The sequence below is a fragment of the Panthera pardus genome, unplaced genomic scaffold (assembly GCF_024362965.1).
Source record: "Panthera pardus isolate Hobbes unplaced genomic scaffold, ASM2436296v1 HiC_scaffold_16, whole genome shotgun sequence".
Taxonomy (NCBI): domain Eukaryota; kingdom Metazoa; phylum Chordata; class Mammalia; order Carnivora; family Felidae; genus Panthera; species Panthera pardus.
This window is the reverse complement of record NW_026526721.1, coordinates 150,225,386-150,244,801: the sequence shown is the minus strand read 5'-3', so window position 1 is coordinate 150,244,801 and position 19,416 is coordinate 150,225,386. Positions and strand designations below refer to the sequence as shown.

The 19,416-nt window shown below is 46.1% G+C and overlaps 1 protein-coding gene across 4 annotated transcripts in view; it reads left to right on the top strand.

The window, feature by feature from the left end:
- MOBP (myelin associated oligodendrocyte basic protein) overlaps window positions 1-19,416 on the top strand; it is a 38,005-nt gene that overhangs the window by 12,857 nt on the left and 5,732 nt on the right. For 2 of the 4 annotated variants that reach the window (XM_019418777.2, XM_019418778.2), the window contains 2 exons: window positions 12,426-12,635; window positions 12,897-13,142. In XM_019418777.2, coding sequence (XP_019274322.1) covers window positions 12,430-12,635; window positions 12,897-13,142 — 452 coding nt within the window. In that variant the 5' untranslated portion in view covers window positions 12,426-12,429. Of the gene's footprint in view, window positions 1-12,425; window positions 12,636-12,896; window positions 13,153-19,416 lie in introns of those variants that run through there. The other 2 variants (XM_019418779.2, XM_053903963.1) reach the window with 2 other exon arrangements.

Below are 19,416 nucleotides of genomic sequence, written 5' to 3'. Positions count from 1 at the left end.
CGTTTGTTACTTAGTGTTTGTATACCCCCTTATTCTGTCAATATGGTAAATCAGACATCTAGCCTTTCCAAATCTAAAACATTTTGAGATTTGTATCTTTGGTTTGCACTATGAAACATGTTACCTATCAGATCGGCAAAAATCTGAGGGTGTAATAACCTACTTTTATTGCTGAGGTGATGGGAAAATGGCCTCCATCATGCATTGTTTATAGGATAGTAATTCGTACAAATCCCATGGGGAGCAAGTTGGAAAAAAATCCATCAAAGTCTTTAGAATTACAAATGCGTAGTCTTCCCTGAGTCAGTGATCCCACTGTTAGCGGTTCACCCCTCAGGTATTTGCACGTGGGAAATGAAGGGTGTATCGCTTTCTTCACTATAGCACCATTTGCAATAATAACAGATGGGAAACAACCAAACTGTTCACTTGTAGGAAACTAGTTAGGCTCTGATCCTTAACAATTTCGAGGCATCTGCCAATCCTTCTAGTCTGTTGTGTGTCATCATCACCCCTAGATCCTCATAAGCATCTCCGATTTAACATGTTTGGGGCACAGTAGGTGCTCAGTTGATATGTTGAATAAATGAGTGTTCACAACGGTACCCTTACCCCGCTCCCCCACGGCTTTCCTCACCTCAGTAAATGCTTCCACTGGGCATTCGCTCAAGTCATAGGCATGGCAAGGATGACTGCCCACGAACCCCACATCCGACCCATCCTCAAGTCCTATTGGTTTTGCCTCCGAGATCCACCTCTGCTCCCCTGCCCTGGCTGAAGTCCCTGTCCTCTGTCATTGGTCTCCTTGCTTCCACTCCCCCTTGCCTCCAGTCTACAATGCAGGAAGCCCGAAGGATCTTCACGGAACATAAACAGGAAGACTTACCTCTTCTAGTCAAGATCTTTCAATGCCTTCCATTCTTCCTATTCTTTATCTCACCTTCAAGGCCCTTCATGGCCTCCCCGCGCCTCCCCCTGAAGCCTCGCAACGCTCCAGCCATCTCCTTCCTCTGTTTTCTCCAGCACATCAAGTCTCGGGACCTCTGTCTGGAGCTCTGTCCTCCTCTGGCTCCCACTTATCCTTCAGATCTCAGACAGATGATCTCTTCTTCAGGAGCCCCGCCTTGGCCCCTGAGTCTAAAGTGGTCTCGCTGCTGTACTGTCTTTTAGTATCCCACTCCTTTCCTTCAGAGCCCTCATTACGCTGCAGTCATACATGTGTTATCTTGTTCATGAGATGGGCTGGCCAGTCTCCGTCCCTGTCCCCTGCACTCTATGGGCACCCAGACCTTCTCTGTCTTGTTCGCCTCAGCACTTCAGCATTCGGTAAATGTTCGAATGGATGGCTGAGGGGTGGTGTTGTGTTTGGCCACATTTACTTCGGGTCTTTTGCTGTGTATAATTTTTACATGTGACAGCCTGATGTCACCTGGCCCCCTCTGTCATTGGAGTCCACTGTGGTCACAAACTGTTCTAAAAGCCCCTCCTACACGTCAGAGGGAGCTCGCCAGCTTGAAGATTTGCCCAAGATTGCTTGAGGTCTCCAGAGGACCAGTATCTCATCTCTTCAAGACGGGGTCTGCGGGGTGGTTGGCTGGCTCATTTGGAAAAGCACGTGACTCTTGATCATGGGGTTGTGAGTTCAAGCCCCACGTTGGGTGTAGAGGTTACTAAAAAATAAAATCTTAAAAAATAAATAAAGGCAGGGTCTGAGTGTGCAGCCACCTTGCTGAGGGCCCCCTGGCTCTTGTCCCAGCCCCTACTGAGGCTGCTAGCTTTGGAGGTGTCCGGGGGTACTTGAGAGACTATCATATAGATCGTCAGCTGGTTTTAGTTGGGCTGGCTGGGTGCCCCGAGTCAATGCCATGCAATACATAATCTAGCTTCCTGTGGCCTTCACTGGATATTTTGGACATGTTTTCTATGTCAGTACAATCTCTTTCACCTTGTGAAAGGGCTGCCTAATATTCAGTCAATCTTCAAATGGCCAATGAATAATTCCATGATTAATCAATTATAAAATATTAATAATTCAACAAAAATCAAAGTGTGACCGATTCCACTGTATTTGCACAAAAACGCTAGGAAATCCCCTTGCCTCCCTTCTCTTTTTAATAAGCTAGCCTGATTAAAAAAAAAAAAAAAAGCCAGCCTGATTTTAAGAAATGTGTAGAATAATGAATGCTGTCCTTTTTCTGTTCTGACAACTTCTTGAAAGACCGTCCCCTGTTTCTGGGGGAACATGCAGGAATGAAGCTGGGGGTTTTCCTACCATTGTCCCCAGAGAATGTCCCTCCCAGTAAGTAAAAACCCATTTACAATTTTTCCCTCCATATTCTTACATTATTACTGAAAATGTATTTTATGTCTGTCTCCTCTCAAGGGATGAAAGGTTAAAAGAGTTTATTGCTCTCAAGGGCTTTGCTTTTCAGAGTACATGTTAAATTGTAAAGTGGAGGTAAGTTTAACAGAAATTCATTCAAGATTTATAAATATTTTAAGCACTTGAAGTTAATTCTCCATGCTCCAAGATAATTTAGTATTTTATTTTATTTTATTTATTTTTAAGATTTTATTTTTAACTAATCTCTACACCCAATGTGGGGCTCAAACTCACAACCTTGAAGGGTCACGATACTCCACTGACTGAGCCAGCCAGGTGCGCCTAATTTAGTATTTTATTTTATTTTTATTTATTTTTTTAACGTTTTTATTTTTACTTATTTTTGAGAGAGAGAGAGAGAGAGAGAGAGAGTGTGTGAGCCAGGGAAGGACAGGGGGGCGGGGGGGAAGAGAGATATCCCAGTAGTCAGTGCAGAATGTGATGTGGAGCTCGAACCCATGAACCGTGAGATCATGACCTGAGCCGAAGTCGGACGTTGAATGGACTGAGTCACCCAGGTGCCCCTAGTATTTTAAATACCAGACATTTCAGGGGCGCCTGGGTGGCTCAGTCGTTTCAGCGTCTGACTTCGGTTCAGGTCATGATCTCATGGTTTGTGGATTCGGGCCTCATGTCGGGCTCTGTGCTGACAGCTCAGAGCCTGGAGACTGCTTCAGATTCTCTCTCTCTGTCTCTCTGTCTCTCTCTCTCTGCTCCTCCCTCATTCATGCTCTCTCAAAAATGAATAAAAGTTAAACAAAATTAAGAAAAAAATACCAGACATTTCATCTTGTTCTTGAAACTAGTCTATGAGAATTACAATTGCTGGTACTTTCCATCTCTTCCTTACCGATTTTCTAATCGCTTGAAGGCAGAGAGGGTGGCGGGGGTGGGGGTGGGGTGGGGGGGGAGGGATTTAATGAGAATCTATAACCATGTGTCAGGAGGAGTTGAGTAAAGGAAAGAAAAGGTCTAGGAAGAATATGTCCTTATTTGCTCAAGCCTTCTCCACTTTGCAAATTTCTGCAGGAACTCTTCATCTTGTGAAGCTCATTCAAGGTTGGGGGAGAGAGGGAAAGTTAAGGAACAGGGATTCATGTTCTCTCTTTTCTCCAGATGAAGCCTGAGAATCATAGCAGGGGATGTGGTAGGGTGTCGTAGAAAGGTCCAGATAGGTGTGAAATTGTGTGTATGCGTGTGGGGTGTGTGGGGGTGGTGATGGGGAGGGCCTACTGACACACAGGAACAGTGAGGAGAGGCTTCAAGTCCCTGGGAGAGGCCTGCCGTCAGCCTCCAATGTCCAATGTGGCCCATGAGTGAGTGCACAAGTTTGGCTGGGGAGCTGTCTAGGCCAATGGCCCCAAGATAGATAGGGTTCTCCGTTCCCCACCCGTAGCTCATGCGTGGGAACTAGGGGTTACCTTGAGTAGACATGGAGAAGCTGAGAGGTCCACCTGTTCAGCTCGACCAGAATAGGGGGTTACTGAGCAGGGACGCTGATGAGCAGTGGCTTGGTGGGATCAGCAGTAACTTGTGTCATTAATGCTATGGCACCCCATGGCCAGCAGACGAGGACACTACCCAGACCAGCCACCCCTTCCCTCGTCACCATGAGGACTGTCAGCCTCCCTGTACCCTTATCCACCATGAGAAGGATCAGAGGGAGGTGGGGAATAGTTCTGCCCGGGAGCTGAACTTTAACTGACCACTTATTAGGAAGAGATAATTTATGCCAGAAGTGATCACGGTGGAATGAATTCAGAAGTTAGTTTTCTCTCTCCTTTCCCAGCCAATACAGCTACACCAATTATGCCATTATAGTGAGATGAAAAAAGTCCTTTCTGGGGGATACAACAGAGCTGATTTTAAATAAATTAAGAATTTCTTGCTTCGTTTTTTAACGAAGCATATTAAACATCCCATTCCTTAATCCATATGACACATTAAGTCCTCGGGACGGATCATTGTCTCCCTTTTGGAGTCTTGATATCTGAAGCCAGAGTATTGTTCTCACATGGGCTTCCTGCCCTAGATGATCGGGGTGAAGGCTTGCTTCCTGTGCTTCGCACGTTGAGTTCCTTAAACAAGATAAGTGCAGACCTTTGCTCATGGCTCTGAGGATCTGACTGCTAAGAACTGAAGGACTAGTGTGTTTCCCAAGTGCTGACCTGTGTCCACTCTTCACAGAGCCTGCACCCATTTCCACATTTGACTTCCTGTGCTGCCACATCAGCTCACTGCTTGCATTGTCTTTCCTTGTCAGAGGGACGGCCCAGGACAAGGGCGACATTCCACTTCTATTAAATACCTACAATTCTCTTTTAAGAAAACATGGTAGGAAGGGCAGATGGATGGGAGGAAGAAAATCCATTTTATTTATTTATTAATTTTTTAAGTATTAAAAATTTTTTTTAATGTTTGTTTATTTTTGAGAGAGAGACAGAGAGACAGAGCGCGAACAGGGGAGGGACAGAGAGAGAGGGAGACAAAGAATGTGAAGCGGGCTCCAGGTTCTGAGCCATCAGCACAGACCCCGACGCGGGGCTCGAACTCACGAACTGCGAGATCATGACCTGAGCTGAAGTCAGATGCTTAACCGACTGAGCCACCCAGCCACCCCTGAAATCCATTTTAGTTTTTGGATCTATGTTTTAAATTTAAATTTTAGTTAACATACAGAGCAATATTGGTTTCAGGAGTAGAATTCAGTGATTCATCACTTGCAAACAACACTCAGTGCTCATCACAAGTGCCCTCCTTTTGTACCCATCACCCATCTAGCCCATCACCCACCCATCTCCCTCCAGCAACCCTGTTTGTTCTCTATCGTTAAGAGTCTCTTGTGGTTTGTTTCCTTCTCTTCTCTCCCCCTGCCTCACCTTCCTATGTGTTCATCTGTTTTGTTTCTTAAATTCCACATATGAGTGAAATCATATAGTATTTGTCTTTCTCTGATTGACTTATTTTGCTTAGCATAATGCACTCTCGCTCCATCCAAGAAAATCCACCTTACGTTTAAGGTCCTAGTAGCCACCTGCAGTCCCCTTAGGGAAAAGTGAAGCCATGTTTAAACACATGTTTAAATACAGAGATGCTAGTGCCATCTCTAAGATGTGTAATTAAATGTGTGTGTTGACTAAAGCTTGCTAATTAATTTGCATGAATTAAGAAAAGATGTAGCAGGTTCACAGAGTCTTTGGAAATGCTCTTTCTAAAGAGCCCAGTTTTATAACTTTCAAGGTCAGGTGGAAAGGTCCCTTCCTGTGTTGCCCTTCTCATCGAACAGATTCTTTGCCTGAGCCAGAGCAGAGGTCCCTGCGGGGACGAGGGGACTGCTAAAGAGCATCGGGGGACAGGCAGCACTTGTGAGAAATGTCCTTATTCATTCTCTCATTTTAATCAAGTATCAACTGAACACCTGTTCTGAATCAGGCATTGAACAAGCCTCCAAGGACAGAAAATTTAAAGAGGTGGTGAAGCAGGCGTAACATAAAATTTCCAGATGCTTTCTTAAAATTATGTATAGCACACAAAGTTAGCGCTGGAAAGAGGGAGAAGCTATCATTTCTTTTTGGGGGAAGGGAAGGCTCTGGAAAGTTTCGAAGGAGTGACTTGCTTTTGAGCAAAGATGATGGAGGTGTTTTGCTGTGTAATTGTTGGGTGGGTAGGAAGCAGCGGGAAGGAGCCCTATGGACCAAGGTGCAAGGGCTTGAAATAATCTTACCACTTGGGAATGGGGGAAGAGCTGAGTAGGGCTGAATGCATTCACCAGGGGGCAGTCCCTTCTTGAATAAAGCCTATTACTAAAGAAAGGTCACGTTCTTCATGGACTTTTGTCTATATCTCATTGGCTACAATGTGATCACACAGTTGTATGTACTTAACTCAACATTATTAGGGTGCCAAACAAAATTCAGGTTTCTTACTGAAGGGAAGAGTGGATATTGGCAGTCAACTAGTCAAATGGACAGAAATGAGTTTGCTATTTTATTATTAGTAGTATTATATGATCTTGGAGAGCTTACTTCTTCAGGCCTTGATTTCTTCATCTCTAATATGGGTTAAGTAGGGACTAGCTAGAAGGATTACTTTGGAAATTAGAAATGATGGCTATAAAGCATCTGGGACATAGCAGGTAGTCAATAAATAGTGGTAGGGGCGGGGGGGGGGGGGTTCTTGTTCCCCTCTCTTTGGTTCCTCTCCTTCTTTTCCTTTTTCTTCTTCTTCAAATACCTGTCTTACTTTCCCTCCTCTTTTATTCTTTAAAAAAAATTTAATGTTTATTCATTTTTGAGAGATAGAGAGAGAGAAAGCATAAGCAGGGGAGGGGCAAGGAGAGAGGGACACAGAGAATCCCAAGCAGGCTTTGCACTGCCAGTGCAAAGCCATGAACTGGGAGATCATGACCTGAGCCAAAGACGGACGCTCAACCAACTGATCCACCCAGGCACTCCCTCCTCTTTAGTTTTAGAGTATGTGGAAACATCTGGAAAGCCTTGAGACAATATTTTACAGTTTTGAATTAAAATTCTTCATCCTGCCAGATAGTTCATATTATCTTTGCTGTGCAATTAGATGATATCTTTTTTTAAATGTTTTTTTAAATTTATTTTTTTAATGTTTTTGGGGGGGGGCGGAGAGACAGAGTGCAAGTGGGGGAGGGGCTGAGAGAGAGGGAGACATAGGATCCGAAGCAGGACCCAGACTCTGAGCTGTCAGCACGTAGCCTGATGCGGGGCTCAAACTCATGGACTGTGAGATCATGACCTGAGCTGCAACGTCGAATGCTTAACCGACTGAGCCACCCAGGCGCCCCACAAGTAGCTGACATCTTTTGTGAAAACATCGTGTAGTGTTTATAAAGATTTGCCATTAGCCACTAATGTCAGTAAAGATGTAATTCATGTTTGGATTAAATGTCATCAGAGATACACATTGAGATTCTTAGAGAATGTGTCTGACAAAGTCGTAGAATTAGACCATTCGAAGGAATTCTCGGGAGAGGGAAATGGAACTTATTAAGCAAATTATTTGCATTAGGTACAGTGCTAGGTTCTCTTCCTATTATCTTCAAAGGGCTGCTGATTTAAGCATTATTTTAAAAAAACTTTTTACGTAGGCTCCATGCCCAACGTGGGGCTTAACCTCACCACCCTGAGATCAAGAGTCACAGCCTCTACTGACTGAGCCGGCCAGGCATCTCTTAAGCATTATTATTATTTGTTCTTCCCTTCCGTTACGGACTGAATGTTTGTGTCCCCCCACATTCATATGTTGAAATCTAATCTCCAATGTGATTGTGTTAGGAGTAGACCTTTGGGAAGAGCTTCATGAGAGTTGGAGCCCTAATGAATGGAGTTAGAGTCCTCATACAAGAGATCCCAGAGAGCTCCCTTTCTCATTCCACTACATGAGGACGCAGCAAGAAAAATGCCACTTCTGAACCAGGAGGGGGCTTCTCGCTAGACACGGAATCTGCTGGCAACTTGATCTTGGACCCCCCAACCTCCAGAACTTTGAGAAATAATTTTTTGTTGTTTGTACACCACCCAGTTTATAATATCTTGTTATGGTAACCTATATGGACGAAGACACCCTCTTTTAGATGAGGAAACTGAGCATTTTAATTTGAATTGTACACGCTTGCAACTGAAATAATAGTGGTTTAAAGGAGATGCAACTTTGTCTCTCATGTAAAAGATATTCAGTGTCTGAGAGTCAGGCCAAGAACAGCAGCTCCACGGTCCTCAGACTCAGGCTCCTCCAGGCTTTGTGTTCCTCAACATGGCTTCCTTGTCGGGCTGAGCCATGATCCAATATGGCTGCTGTGCCCAAGCATAGATAATTCCAAATTGTTCTGGAAAAGACCATCCTTTCAAGCACATGTGGGACATTTAAAAATACTGACTAATAAAGCAAATCTCAACAATTATCAAAGAGTCATTATCGTACAGACCACTTTCCCTGACTAGAATGCATTAAAATTAGAAGTCAATGCGCACTTGGAAATTTCGCAACAGATTTTTAAAAACAATGGATGAATCAAAGAACTCAGTCATATTTAAAATGGAGTGACAATGGCTTAAGGTAATACTCGTGGTATCCAGCTAAATTTGTACTTACTGGGACAGTTGTAGCCGTAAAAGCCTATGTGAGAAATGTTTGACTCAAGAATAGAGAGGGGTGCCTGGTGGGCTCAGTCAGAAGAACATGTGACTCTTGATCTCAGGGTCATGAGTTTGAGCCCCATGATGGGTGTAGGGATTACTTAAAAATAAACATTAAAAAAAAAAAAAAAGAATATAGAAAAAAAAGACCCAAGGACATAAACGTAGAAAAAAATGGAAGAAAATAATATATCCCTACAGAAATTAATGAACTAGAAAAAAAATTAAAAAGAGCAAAGACAAGCAAGAAAACCAAGAGCTTGTTTTTGAAAAGAATAATAAAGTAGGAAAACTACTGGCAAGATGAATTAAGAAAAATGAGACAAGATGCAAATCAATGATATGAACTATAAAGGGGGCTGTAACTATAAAAATTATCACAGATTTAAAAAGCATAAGAATAGGGGCGCCTGGGTGGCTCAGTCGGTTGGGCGTCTGACTTCAGTTCAGGTCACGATCTCGCGGTCTGTGAGTTTAAGCCCCGCGTTGGGCTCTGGGCTGATGGCTCAGAGCCTGGAGCCTGCTTCTGATTCTGTGTCTCCCTCTCTCTCTGCCCCTCCCCTGTTCATGCTCAGTCTCTCTCTGTCTCAAAAATAAATAAACGTTAAAAAGAATTGTAAAAAAGCATAAGAATACTATAAATAATGTGCATATCTGTAAAACTTAAAATGGATGATTTTCCAAGTATATAAATCTGAAGAGTATATAAGGTATGGTCCTGCTTTTTATTAACTATATATTTATTTCTAAATATTACCAAATAAAAAAATGTCCAAATATTTTGTAAGTGGTTAACTATGGGATTTTTGTTATTTTTATCCATCCAAGTTTTCTACTTTTCAACAGTAAATATAGATTTTAAAACCCATTAAGGGCCAATTGGGGAAGGGCAGAGGAAGCACCCATGGGACACACTGTCTTCAGGACACTAGGGGTTTACATCCCAGTGCCCCATCATGTGTTTCTTGCTCTGGCAGGGAGGTCTAGGCCGCCATATTGTGTGATGTCCCCAAGCCCAGTCTCTATCCTTCCTTCTTTGGTGAGCTGTTTTCCCAACTTACAGTCTTTCTCACCCCAAGACATAGACCCTTGCATCTATGCAGCCTTATCCCATTATCTGGCCCATTTCCAGCCCCCCAAGGTCCAGTCTTTTGGGGGAGAGGAGGGTTGAGCACAGCAAGGCACAGACAGTGTTGGACCTCGTCAAAGGACAGGGATGTTGGGGTCATGCAGACATGGATTCATATCCCCTGTCTGCTTCTTTCTGGCTTTATGAAGTTGGTCATGATTTTTAGCTTCTCCCGTCTTTAGTTTGTTGGTGATAATGCCCATGTTATAGAAGGAGGTAAAGTATAGAAAGCAACCACCATACAATGGGTGCTCAGTAAATGTGAGTTCTTTCCTGTGCTGTTATTTGTGGTTATAACTAATATACTAGTAAGCCTGGAGTGTTGGGAAAGAATGACTCGCGTGTGTATTGCTGTTGCTTAGCGTGTGGGGTTCAACATTCCTGAACTGGAACATGGTGCGGGCAGAGTTGGAGAGGCAGTGCGCATATGCAATTAATCACGTACCCTAGCTAAACGCTGCATTTCCACTACGAGGAGAAATAGTAGCCAGAGCCTTTCCACAGACTATAAATATTATACTAAGGTAAGGCGGGGGGTGGGGGGGGGGAGGGGGTAGATTTTCAGCTGGTTGTCCTGGAAGAATGTCAAGGTTCCACGGAAGAGAACCTCTTTTCCTTTAGGGAATCACACACGGAGGGTAGCAGGAGGTGAGGCTGCCCCCTGCTGGACATGGTTGGGGAAGGCAGAGGGTGAGAAATGTCATGGAATGAGAATTTAAGAAATTTCCCTTGATGTGCTGGGGGAAGAAATGGCTGGGTGCGGGTCTGGACAGGCATGGGGTGGGCCAAGGCATCACGTCAGGTGGGTAGGAATTGAGAGTTCAGTCAGAGCGGGGACTCAGAGTCACAAGAGATTTTAAGTCCCCCTTTTACCCCATGCCAGTCATTCTTAAAAATTTGGGGCAAGTGCTAGATTTTCTGCTGTTTGTGTTGAATACCTGACCCTTTTGGGAAAAGAGGATTCCAGAAAGCTGGAGGAATTGGGGGAGGGTGTCTGGGTTGACTGTGAAAAGCCAGATAACATTGTCTCCATGTGTCAGGAGTGAAAAGAAATGACTCCTACAGGTTAGTCTTGCAGTGTTTCTTTATTTTCAAACCTGAGCTGAACTTTTTGCCACATTGTGTAGGGTATGGGTAAGGATTTGTCATGTCTTTAAGTATTTTACAATGAATCAGACCCTAAAAATCAACTTCAGTTTCTCATTGTTCTAAAAATGCCTGTTGGCACCGAGGGTTTCTTTGAGAACTGTTGCCCATCTCCTCTGCAAATTTGGAAATTTCTCTTCTAAGAGGCTGCTACTCCTCCCACCTCTCTGGCTGCCTCTGCTGTTCCTTCTTCCCTTGCCCCTCTCCCTGAAGTGTGAAGGTAGGCCCACTCCTTCACCCCTCCTGGGAGCCTTCCCTGGCCTGGCTTCTTGCTCAGTTCCTACTCATCACATCCATTCCCAAGGCTGTGCTTCTTCCAGAGGTGAGGGACTCTCAAGATGGCGGCTGTAGCTGCTGTGTTTTGGATACCCACCCACCTTCCACATGAATGTCCTGAAACAATGAACATATCCCCTCAGAGTAACGCAGTTGTTTTTAATGTATTCATCCTTAAACCCAGATCATCTGTTCTGTTTTCAAACAATTCATCCCTTCTCAGTGTGCTTCCCTCGACCTTTGTACATACGTCTACTGATCACCATCACACTGTTTGTAATAACGGACGGCACAGCTGTGTGTCTACCTTGACCTTGGGTTTGTTGAGAGCAAGGACTTTCTCAGTGTCTAATATATGCATGTCACCGTGTGTATTTGTTGACTCTTAATTGATTAATAGTCATTTACATGCCCTGCGTGCTACAGTGTTGTGGTGTTAGGTGGGACAATTACTGCATTTGTCCAAAAGGGTGTTGTAGTGATTCAATTTTTTACTCCTGTTTGGGAGGTTTTTTTCAAGACTCAAACTTCTCTTTGATTTCCTCCTCCTCCCCATCTTCCTCCTTCTCCTCTTTCTTTTTAACCCAAGTAAATAGTGAGATGCACAAAAATTAAGTGTGTAGCTCACTGAATTTGTACATACACGCGCACCCAAGCAATCACCTCTTAGATCAAGACCCAGAACATCTGCCCCCGGCCGGCACTTTGATGCCCCTTTCTTGCCAGACCTCACCTTCTCCAAACATAGCTATGTTCGGATTTCTAGCACTATAGACTAAGCTTTCCCTGTTTTTGAGCCTCATGTAAATCGAATCATACAGCTTATATTCCTTTGTGTTCAGCCTTTTGTTGGTTCAACATTGTGTTCGTGAGATGGAAACATGGCGACTGTTCTTTTTCATGACCGTGTAGTATTTTTTTGTATCAACAGTGACCACGGTTTTAATACCAACCTATTATTATTATTATTATCATTATTTTAAAGACGAGGTCTTTCTGAAACCTAGAATATTATTTTTCCACAAGTGTGTTTGGTTTTGTAATATTTTTCCTATCCTAAACGGGTCATTGACACGTAAGTTAAAAAGTGTCCGTTTTCGGAAAACATGATTGAAAAGTAGGCCAATAAAAAAATTAATAAGCCCTGAATCCCTTTCCGTAGAGCCGGGCCAGAAACTGAGCTTCCAGATTCAGGGTGTAGGACAAGGCTGAATGTGAATTTTGGACCGCGGGAATGGCCAGCCCTAGGCTCCTGGAGTAGAAAGCTCCCCCCTGACGTGCTGTTTCGTGTCTCCCCACCTCTCCTCGCATCAATGACTTCTAGTGAGATGAGTCAGAAAACGGTTAAGGAGGGCCCCAGACTCTCCAAGAACCAGAAGTTTTCGGAGCACTTCAGCATACATTGCTGCCCGCCATTCACCTTCCTCAACTCCAAACGGGAGATCGTGGATCGGAAGTACAGCATCTGTAAAAGTGGCTGCTTCTACCAGAAGAAAGAAGAGGACTGGATCTGCTGTGCCTGCCAGAAGACCAGGTAAGTGGGCTGCACTGTCCACTCAGCATCCGGCTGGGCGCTGGCTCCACGCCCCGTCCTGCTCTGCTCCGCGAGTCTGGGCCGCTCTTCCCCCAGTGCCCTGCGGTCGGCTCCCTGTTAGGTTCGGAAGGTACTGGAGGGCGATTGGAAGGTGGGAGGGGGGGGCAGGGCCTGCCTCCCTGTTTCCAGCTCCTGTCAGCATCCCTTAAGCAGCAGAGGAGAGCCATGGCTCCAGCCTCCAGCTTCTTTTGGCCCCCTCAGCACCAGCCGCCGGGCAACATCCCCTCAGAGGCCCAAGCAACAGCCAGCGGCACCCCCCGCGGTGGTCAGAGCACCGGCCAAGCCACGGTCCCCTCCGAGGTCCGAGCGTCAACCGCGCCCCCGCCCAGAGGTCCGACCACCACCAGCCAAGCAGCGCCCCCCTCAGAAGTCCAAGCAGCCGCCGCGCAGCAGCCCCCACAGAGGGCCGGGCACCAGCCGTGGGGGGTCCCCCATCAAAGCTTCTAGGTTCTGGTAACACCATCTCTTCCCTTTTGTTGCCCCAGCCCTAAGGTTAGTAGCTGTGTCCTATGTTTACTAACGTCTGGGTTACCTCAATGGCCCTCTGTTGGCCTTACCCAACCCCTGTCAATTCCCTGCATTAAATCCCCATGGTTGAAATACCTAGTGTGGCTTCTGTTTTCCTCATGGAGCTGCGGGTGTAGTCCTTCAGGGGACAGTAGCCGTTGCTTCTTTGGTCCGAGAGGACTGCAACCGATTACTGTATAAACTCAGAATAGCCACCCCAGAAACAGAGCACGTACATGAGGCCCTCCATCGCTGTGCCTCAGAGACAAGAAGGGTGACTCCAGGGATAGATGCACACGTGTAGAAAAGGAGAGGTTCAGCCAGTTTGTCCACCCGTCCCCCTGACACACTTCAGCTGCTGTTAATCTCAGCAGCAACATCATTCATTCACTTGTGCACTCATCCAACAAACAATGCATTCCACAGAGTTCCATATATCATGGTGGGGGGATGGGGATACGGCAGCGAGCAAGTCAGGTTGTGACTCACCAGGATGAAACAAGGGAGTAGTTGGTCACCGTGTAGGGTGTACGTACCTCAACATTGTTATAATCAGTAAGTACGCTGGGGCTATGGGAGCCTGGAACAGCGTTCGACCCATCTGGGCTTCACAGAGGAGGTTAGGCTAGGGTAAGTAGAGAATAAAAAGGAAGCTATGCAGAGAGAAGGTGAGGCAGAGATGTGTTTGTCTGTCTCATCTCAGGAGGGTCAGCTTTTTTTTTTTTAAATAGACTTCATTTTTAGAGCAGTTTTAGGGTCACAGCAAAATGGAGTGGAGGGTACAGAGATTTCCCATATAGTCCCTGCCCACACGCATGGCAGGCCAATTGTTTAGTTCTTTTAATATGTGGAAATGAAGCTGCTTTGTAGGTTAATGGCGGGCGCTAATTGTGTTTGAGATTCTCATCCTTACTCTGCATAGCCCGTTACTCGGGGTGCATGTCACTTGCTGTTTACCGATGTACTATGCAGAAGAATCCACGGAGGAGCGGATTAAAGACGCCCCCCCCCCCCCCCCCAGAGAATCCAGTTCCTTGGGTGACCCATGAGATCTGGAGATCTGCCTTTCCAACAAGCAACACCCCCACCCCAGCATAGCGACTCCGCTGGTATGCGGACCACCCTTTGAGAAGCGCTGACCTACGTCATCCATAAATAAGTGACCCACGTTGTCTGTGATGTGCAGTAAAGACATGTGGAAGGGGCCACATGCGTGGCACTAAAAGTGAGAGCATTAGAAAGGTGCAAGATGGGGTGAGGTTAGTTTGTGAAGGAGGTAAGAGCCCGCCAGTGTCTAACTCTGGAATAGGAAGCTGTGTGCCGGGTTACCGAGTCCTTAATGAGGGCTCCCCAAGGGGCCTGAGTCCAGGGGGCCTGGCCAGGTAAGTTGTGATATATGGGAGTGGTTAGGAAGTGTGAGAAGTAGAGAAAACCAATTGGGTACGAGGCCTGTCACCTGCGGGGATGGCTTCAAGCCACACCATGTGTAGTGAGTTGTGTGACGGCTGCTTGGGTGGCTGGGAGTTCAAGCAGGACATGGATAGGAGAGGAAGACCGTGAATGCCAAGTTCATCTGTCTCTACCCAGCGGAACTCAAGAGGCTGGTGTGATTTGCTTCCCTCAGTTAACTGTTCTCAGTGGGTATCAGGCTGTCCTTGCCTCCTCAGCCATTGTCGCTCCCCTGGGATGGGGGACCCAGCAGCCTCTGTTCATAGGGTCCCACGACACTGAGGATACGCCATTTGAGCCCTTCCTGAGATCCTCATTTTTCCTTCTCAGATTCCCTGAGGAGATGCACTAGAGCCATTGCTTTGCCACGAGTTTATTCCCCCTGTTGACACTCGTTGGCTATCCCAAATCAAAGGGGTGGGAGGAAGGTTAATGGGAAAAAAATTCACTCTTAGGCAGAGCTACTAAGCTGCACTTAAAGACAGGCTCAAAAAAAGATTTTCTGAAGCACACTTCCCTTCTGAAATGGTGCCACTCCTGAATTCTGACCTTTAAAGGTTAAAAAAGATATTGACAAAGGTCTTTCGGATCCTAAGTAACCCCCTTTGGGTAGATCTCAAGAACCAGAGAATATTCAAGACTTAGGACTGGTAGAATTCCTTGCAGCCCGACTGAACATTCTCATATCTGATGGGAGGAAACCCTGGCATCTCCGTCTTAATTTAGCCTACTCTCAATTCCTCAAGATTTTAGGATTCACAGGTCACCCTTGCCTTTAGGGTTGACACATGTTTCCTGGGCCAAGCCTCTTTTGGCCCCGCAGGGCTCTGCTTTGGGAGCGGAGGACCTGCGGTTCTCTGAAAGCCACTGTGGCCTGTGAGTGACTGGGGCCAAGTGCACATCTTCGAGCAGTGCTGTGTGTGCCTTTGACTCATTCTTTCACAGAATTTCTTGTACCACATTGGGCCCCGCACACCAGGAGCTTGGAGGACCGATCTCTTCCCACGTGTATTTTCTAGCTTATTCATCAAGACCATGTGCACAGCAATGCACCAAGCTCTGGGCAATCAAAGGAAATGACGTTCGCCCCTGGTCCGGCCGCCCGGATGGGATTTCGGAGCGGCCCCTCCCTCAGTGATGTTGTTCTTCGCTCCAGGAACCACGCTGAGCTCGGCTGTCTCTATCCCGGCCCACATTCAGGGGTCCCACCTGCCTGGTTCATCTCCTTCCCCAGCTTGCTTTTTCACTCTCTTGTCTCACTTCAGCAGGTGATAAAATCAAAGCCCAAGAAAGACAACCGTATTGCTAGAGGGTAAATGTTCTAAGTGACTCTCAGGTTCTCCACAGAATTTGGTCTTTCGGAGACAGGGTGCTTTAGCTTTGAGTCTCAAGTTGAAGCAAGCAGGGTTCGGTATTTTATTGACCACGCACTGTCCTGGCCGAGGCATGACAGGGCATTGCTTCTAAAGGTTAAGACAAACACACCCACTGAATGACTACATGCTATCTATATCTGTATCTATCTATCTATCTATAATAGTATAGTTTCGAGTTTGTTTGGAATTATTGGGACTGCCAAACAACAATCCAATTCTAAATACTTACATACTTGACAAGCTAGGACTTACTTCCAAAGAGCACTGACCCAGAGCAATTACTCTGAGGGTCTGAGAGTGTGCACTGACAGAACCACGTATTGGGGCTGAGGTTCAGACTGTTAGATAAGGGGCATCTGCCTGCTTTTCAGGAGTGCAGACCCAAGTTTATTCCAGACCCTTCTACGACATGACTTTTTGTCCTTCCTCATGCCAAGAGGTACATTCTGCTGTTTTGTACTTCTGGAAAACCGCAGACCATTTTCTCTTTCTTTGTGCAGGACTGGCCAAACTAACCCTTCTGGTCCCTTTTCTGAGCCCTCTCTGAGTTTACACAACCAAAGCATTGACTTTATATTCATGTCTTAGAAAGAATTTATTCCTTACGTGATTGTGGAAAAATCGCACCCAGGCATATATTATGCTTAATCACATCCCAATGTTTACACCCTGGCAATCTATTTTTGGGCTCATCAGCCAAACAGAATCAGAAATGCATCTACCATTTCCCAGGTAACAGTGGAGTTAGGGAAAGGTAACTCTCAGATCGGGCTCTGGTCTGCCTGCCTCTCAGATTGCATCATTGCTTTTATGAGTTTGGATGACTGAACTCTTGAGTCTTGCTCTACCTGAGGCATAGATCCCTTCCTGTCCAGGAGCAGGCTTCTACACATCGTGGCAGTCCCCATAGCATGGTGCCTGAGCAGAGCAGGCTCTCACGGAGGCCGGGATTAGCCAGAGAGGCCTCTGGTCCCATGAGCTGTGGGTACTCTTCCATTTGGACAGCTCCTGCCTGGTTCCATGTCCCCAGTCTAGAGCGCATGGTTAACCACTCTCTCTAACAACCTTAATGCCATTGTTGCCCATCCTCTGGCCACGCTCATCCCACAAATCCTTCACCTAGATCAAGTTGATGCCCTACGTGCGCTACTCCAGCCTCCAGCTGATTGTTGATAGAGTAAGGCTCCACGGTGGCAGACAGCTGCTGAGCACAGCTAGGAGAAGCCCGTAGCCTTAAGGGTTGGTGCCACCATGAATGGATGAGCACCAGCCTCTCTCCAGACTAGTTTGCCTCCACCAGCCCCAACATGTTTATCAGGATATGCATCTGTCTTTAAATCCTTTCTGTCAGTCCCAGAGGGGGAAGCATTTTTTCCTGATCAGGTCAACCCCTCCTTCCACCATTCATGTGTGATCTGCGTGATCTTCCTCTCCCAACTCGTGTTTCCTCCGGGGTCTTGCTGCATTTCCCCAACAGCTTCAGCCTTTTTCTATGGTCTCAAGAGAAAGTGCTTTAGCTTTTAAACATGCTCAGTCATCTCATAATGACTGAGTTCGCCTCTGGCCCTGTCTGGTCTCTCCTTTTCTCAGGCAAATTAAAAAAAAAAAGTATCGTAAATTTGTCACCTTTACTTCTCTAAATTGCATTTACTCCTCAACTGAGTGTGCCCTGATTCTTCCCATAGCACCTCAATGAAATTTCTCCTGTGCAGGTTCCTCCAGAAGCAACAATGCTCCGGCAAGCAGTTCATTTGGGGGGAGGGGGAGGGAGGGAATGCTGGAGGAACAGGGAAGTGAGACAGAAAGGAAGCAGCTAATAGAGAGTGTGTTATCAAACCAGTTCTCACTGTGGGCTCCCAGGGCTTAGTCCTGCTAGGGAACCCTAGTTGCTAATGTAGGACGTGCACTCAGTTTTCCCAGCCAAGTGGTGAAAGAGCTGGGGTATTTATACACCAGGCCCTCGGTCATTGGCCAACTAATACTGCTTTGAAGATAGTGTTAATTCCTTGACACTTCTGGCCTGCCAAGCAGATGGCAAAGTGAGCTGCTGTAGCAGGAAAGAGCCCACAGGCAGAGAAAGGCATCTGGAATTTCAGCCAGTGTGCACATAGTGGTAAAGGCAAGGGGCCATAGGCCAGGTACTAGCAGCACCCGCTTTAACAGCTTCCCTGTGTTCTTTGTGTTGCTTTGCTAGATGAATGCTCAATCCAGTCTTTATATCGATGGTGCTGTCTGTCAAATTTGTTGACTACTCACTCACTCAGTCATTAAATTCTCTGCTGTCTTTAGGGGTGCCTGGGTGGCTCAGTCAGTTAAGCATCCGACTTTGTCTCAGGTCATGATCTCACTATTTGTGGGTTCGAGCCCCACATCGGGCTCTGTGCCGACAGCTCGGAGCCTGGAGCCTGCTTCCAATTCTGTGTCCCCCTCCCTCTCTGCCCCTCCCCTGCTCTCTCTCTCTCTCTCTCTCTCAAAAATAAATAAACATTAAAAAAAAACTTTTAAATTCTCTGCTCGCTTGCCTTCCATGACCCTTCTATTTCCTAATTTACCGTGTGAACTTTTCTTCTGCCTCCGTTGTGAATCCTTGCTCTTCTGCTAATTGTGAAACCTTGGGATCCTCTGGGGTTTTATCCTGAGCTTGCTGCCTGGGCAATTTTTTCTTCTTTCATGATGGGCACACTGATGACTTTCAAACCTTACTTGAGCCCTGACATTAAACCCTGGGCCCATTTGCCCAGCAGATCAACTTGGATGTTGTCAAACCCAACCATCTCCACTTGACTTCTTTCCCACGAAGACTTGTTCTTCCTCTTATTTACTATCTCAGCAAGTAACGCTACTGCCCCTCCCAGCACCCATATTGAAAAGCTAAGCTCCATCTTAACTTCCAAATTTCCCCCCTAACACATGACTGCCAATTTTACTTCTAGATTTTTTTCCCCTATAACTTAGAGTACATTAAGGGCCAATGGGAAGGGGTATGGACATGAGAATGAGACTGGAAACAAAAGAGGGGGCATGGAGATTGTTGGTAGAGTAAGGCTCCTTCATAGTATGTGTGGAGGGACTGGCCTTTGATGGGAGCAGGAAAAGCCATTTGGTTTTGCAAAGGAATGAGAAAGACCCATTAATGGGCATTAAGATGAAGGCAAGTCCTACTCAAGGATGAGAGAGCCAGGGGGTGGGTGAGAAGGTTAGAGTTTTGAGAACCAGAGACCAGGCTGGGGAAAGTACTGAGGGTTAGCTCAGCTCTGATCCATGGAGCTGCATATGAATCTTTTGTTCTTATGGAGATTATTCTCCAGGATGGGAAACCAGTTACCATCTCCACAGTCTCCAGCAGCATCATCCAACTCCACATCAAGTCTTCTTTTCTTCCAGTTTGC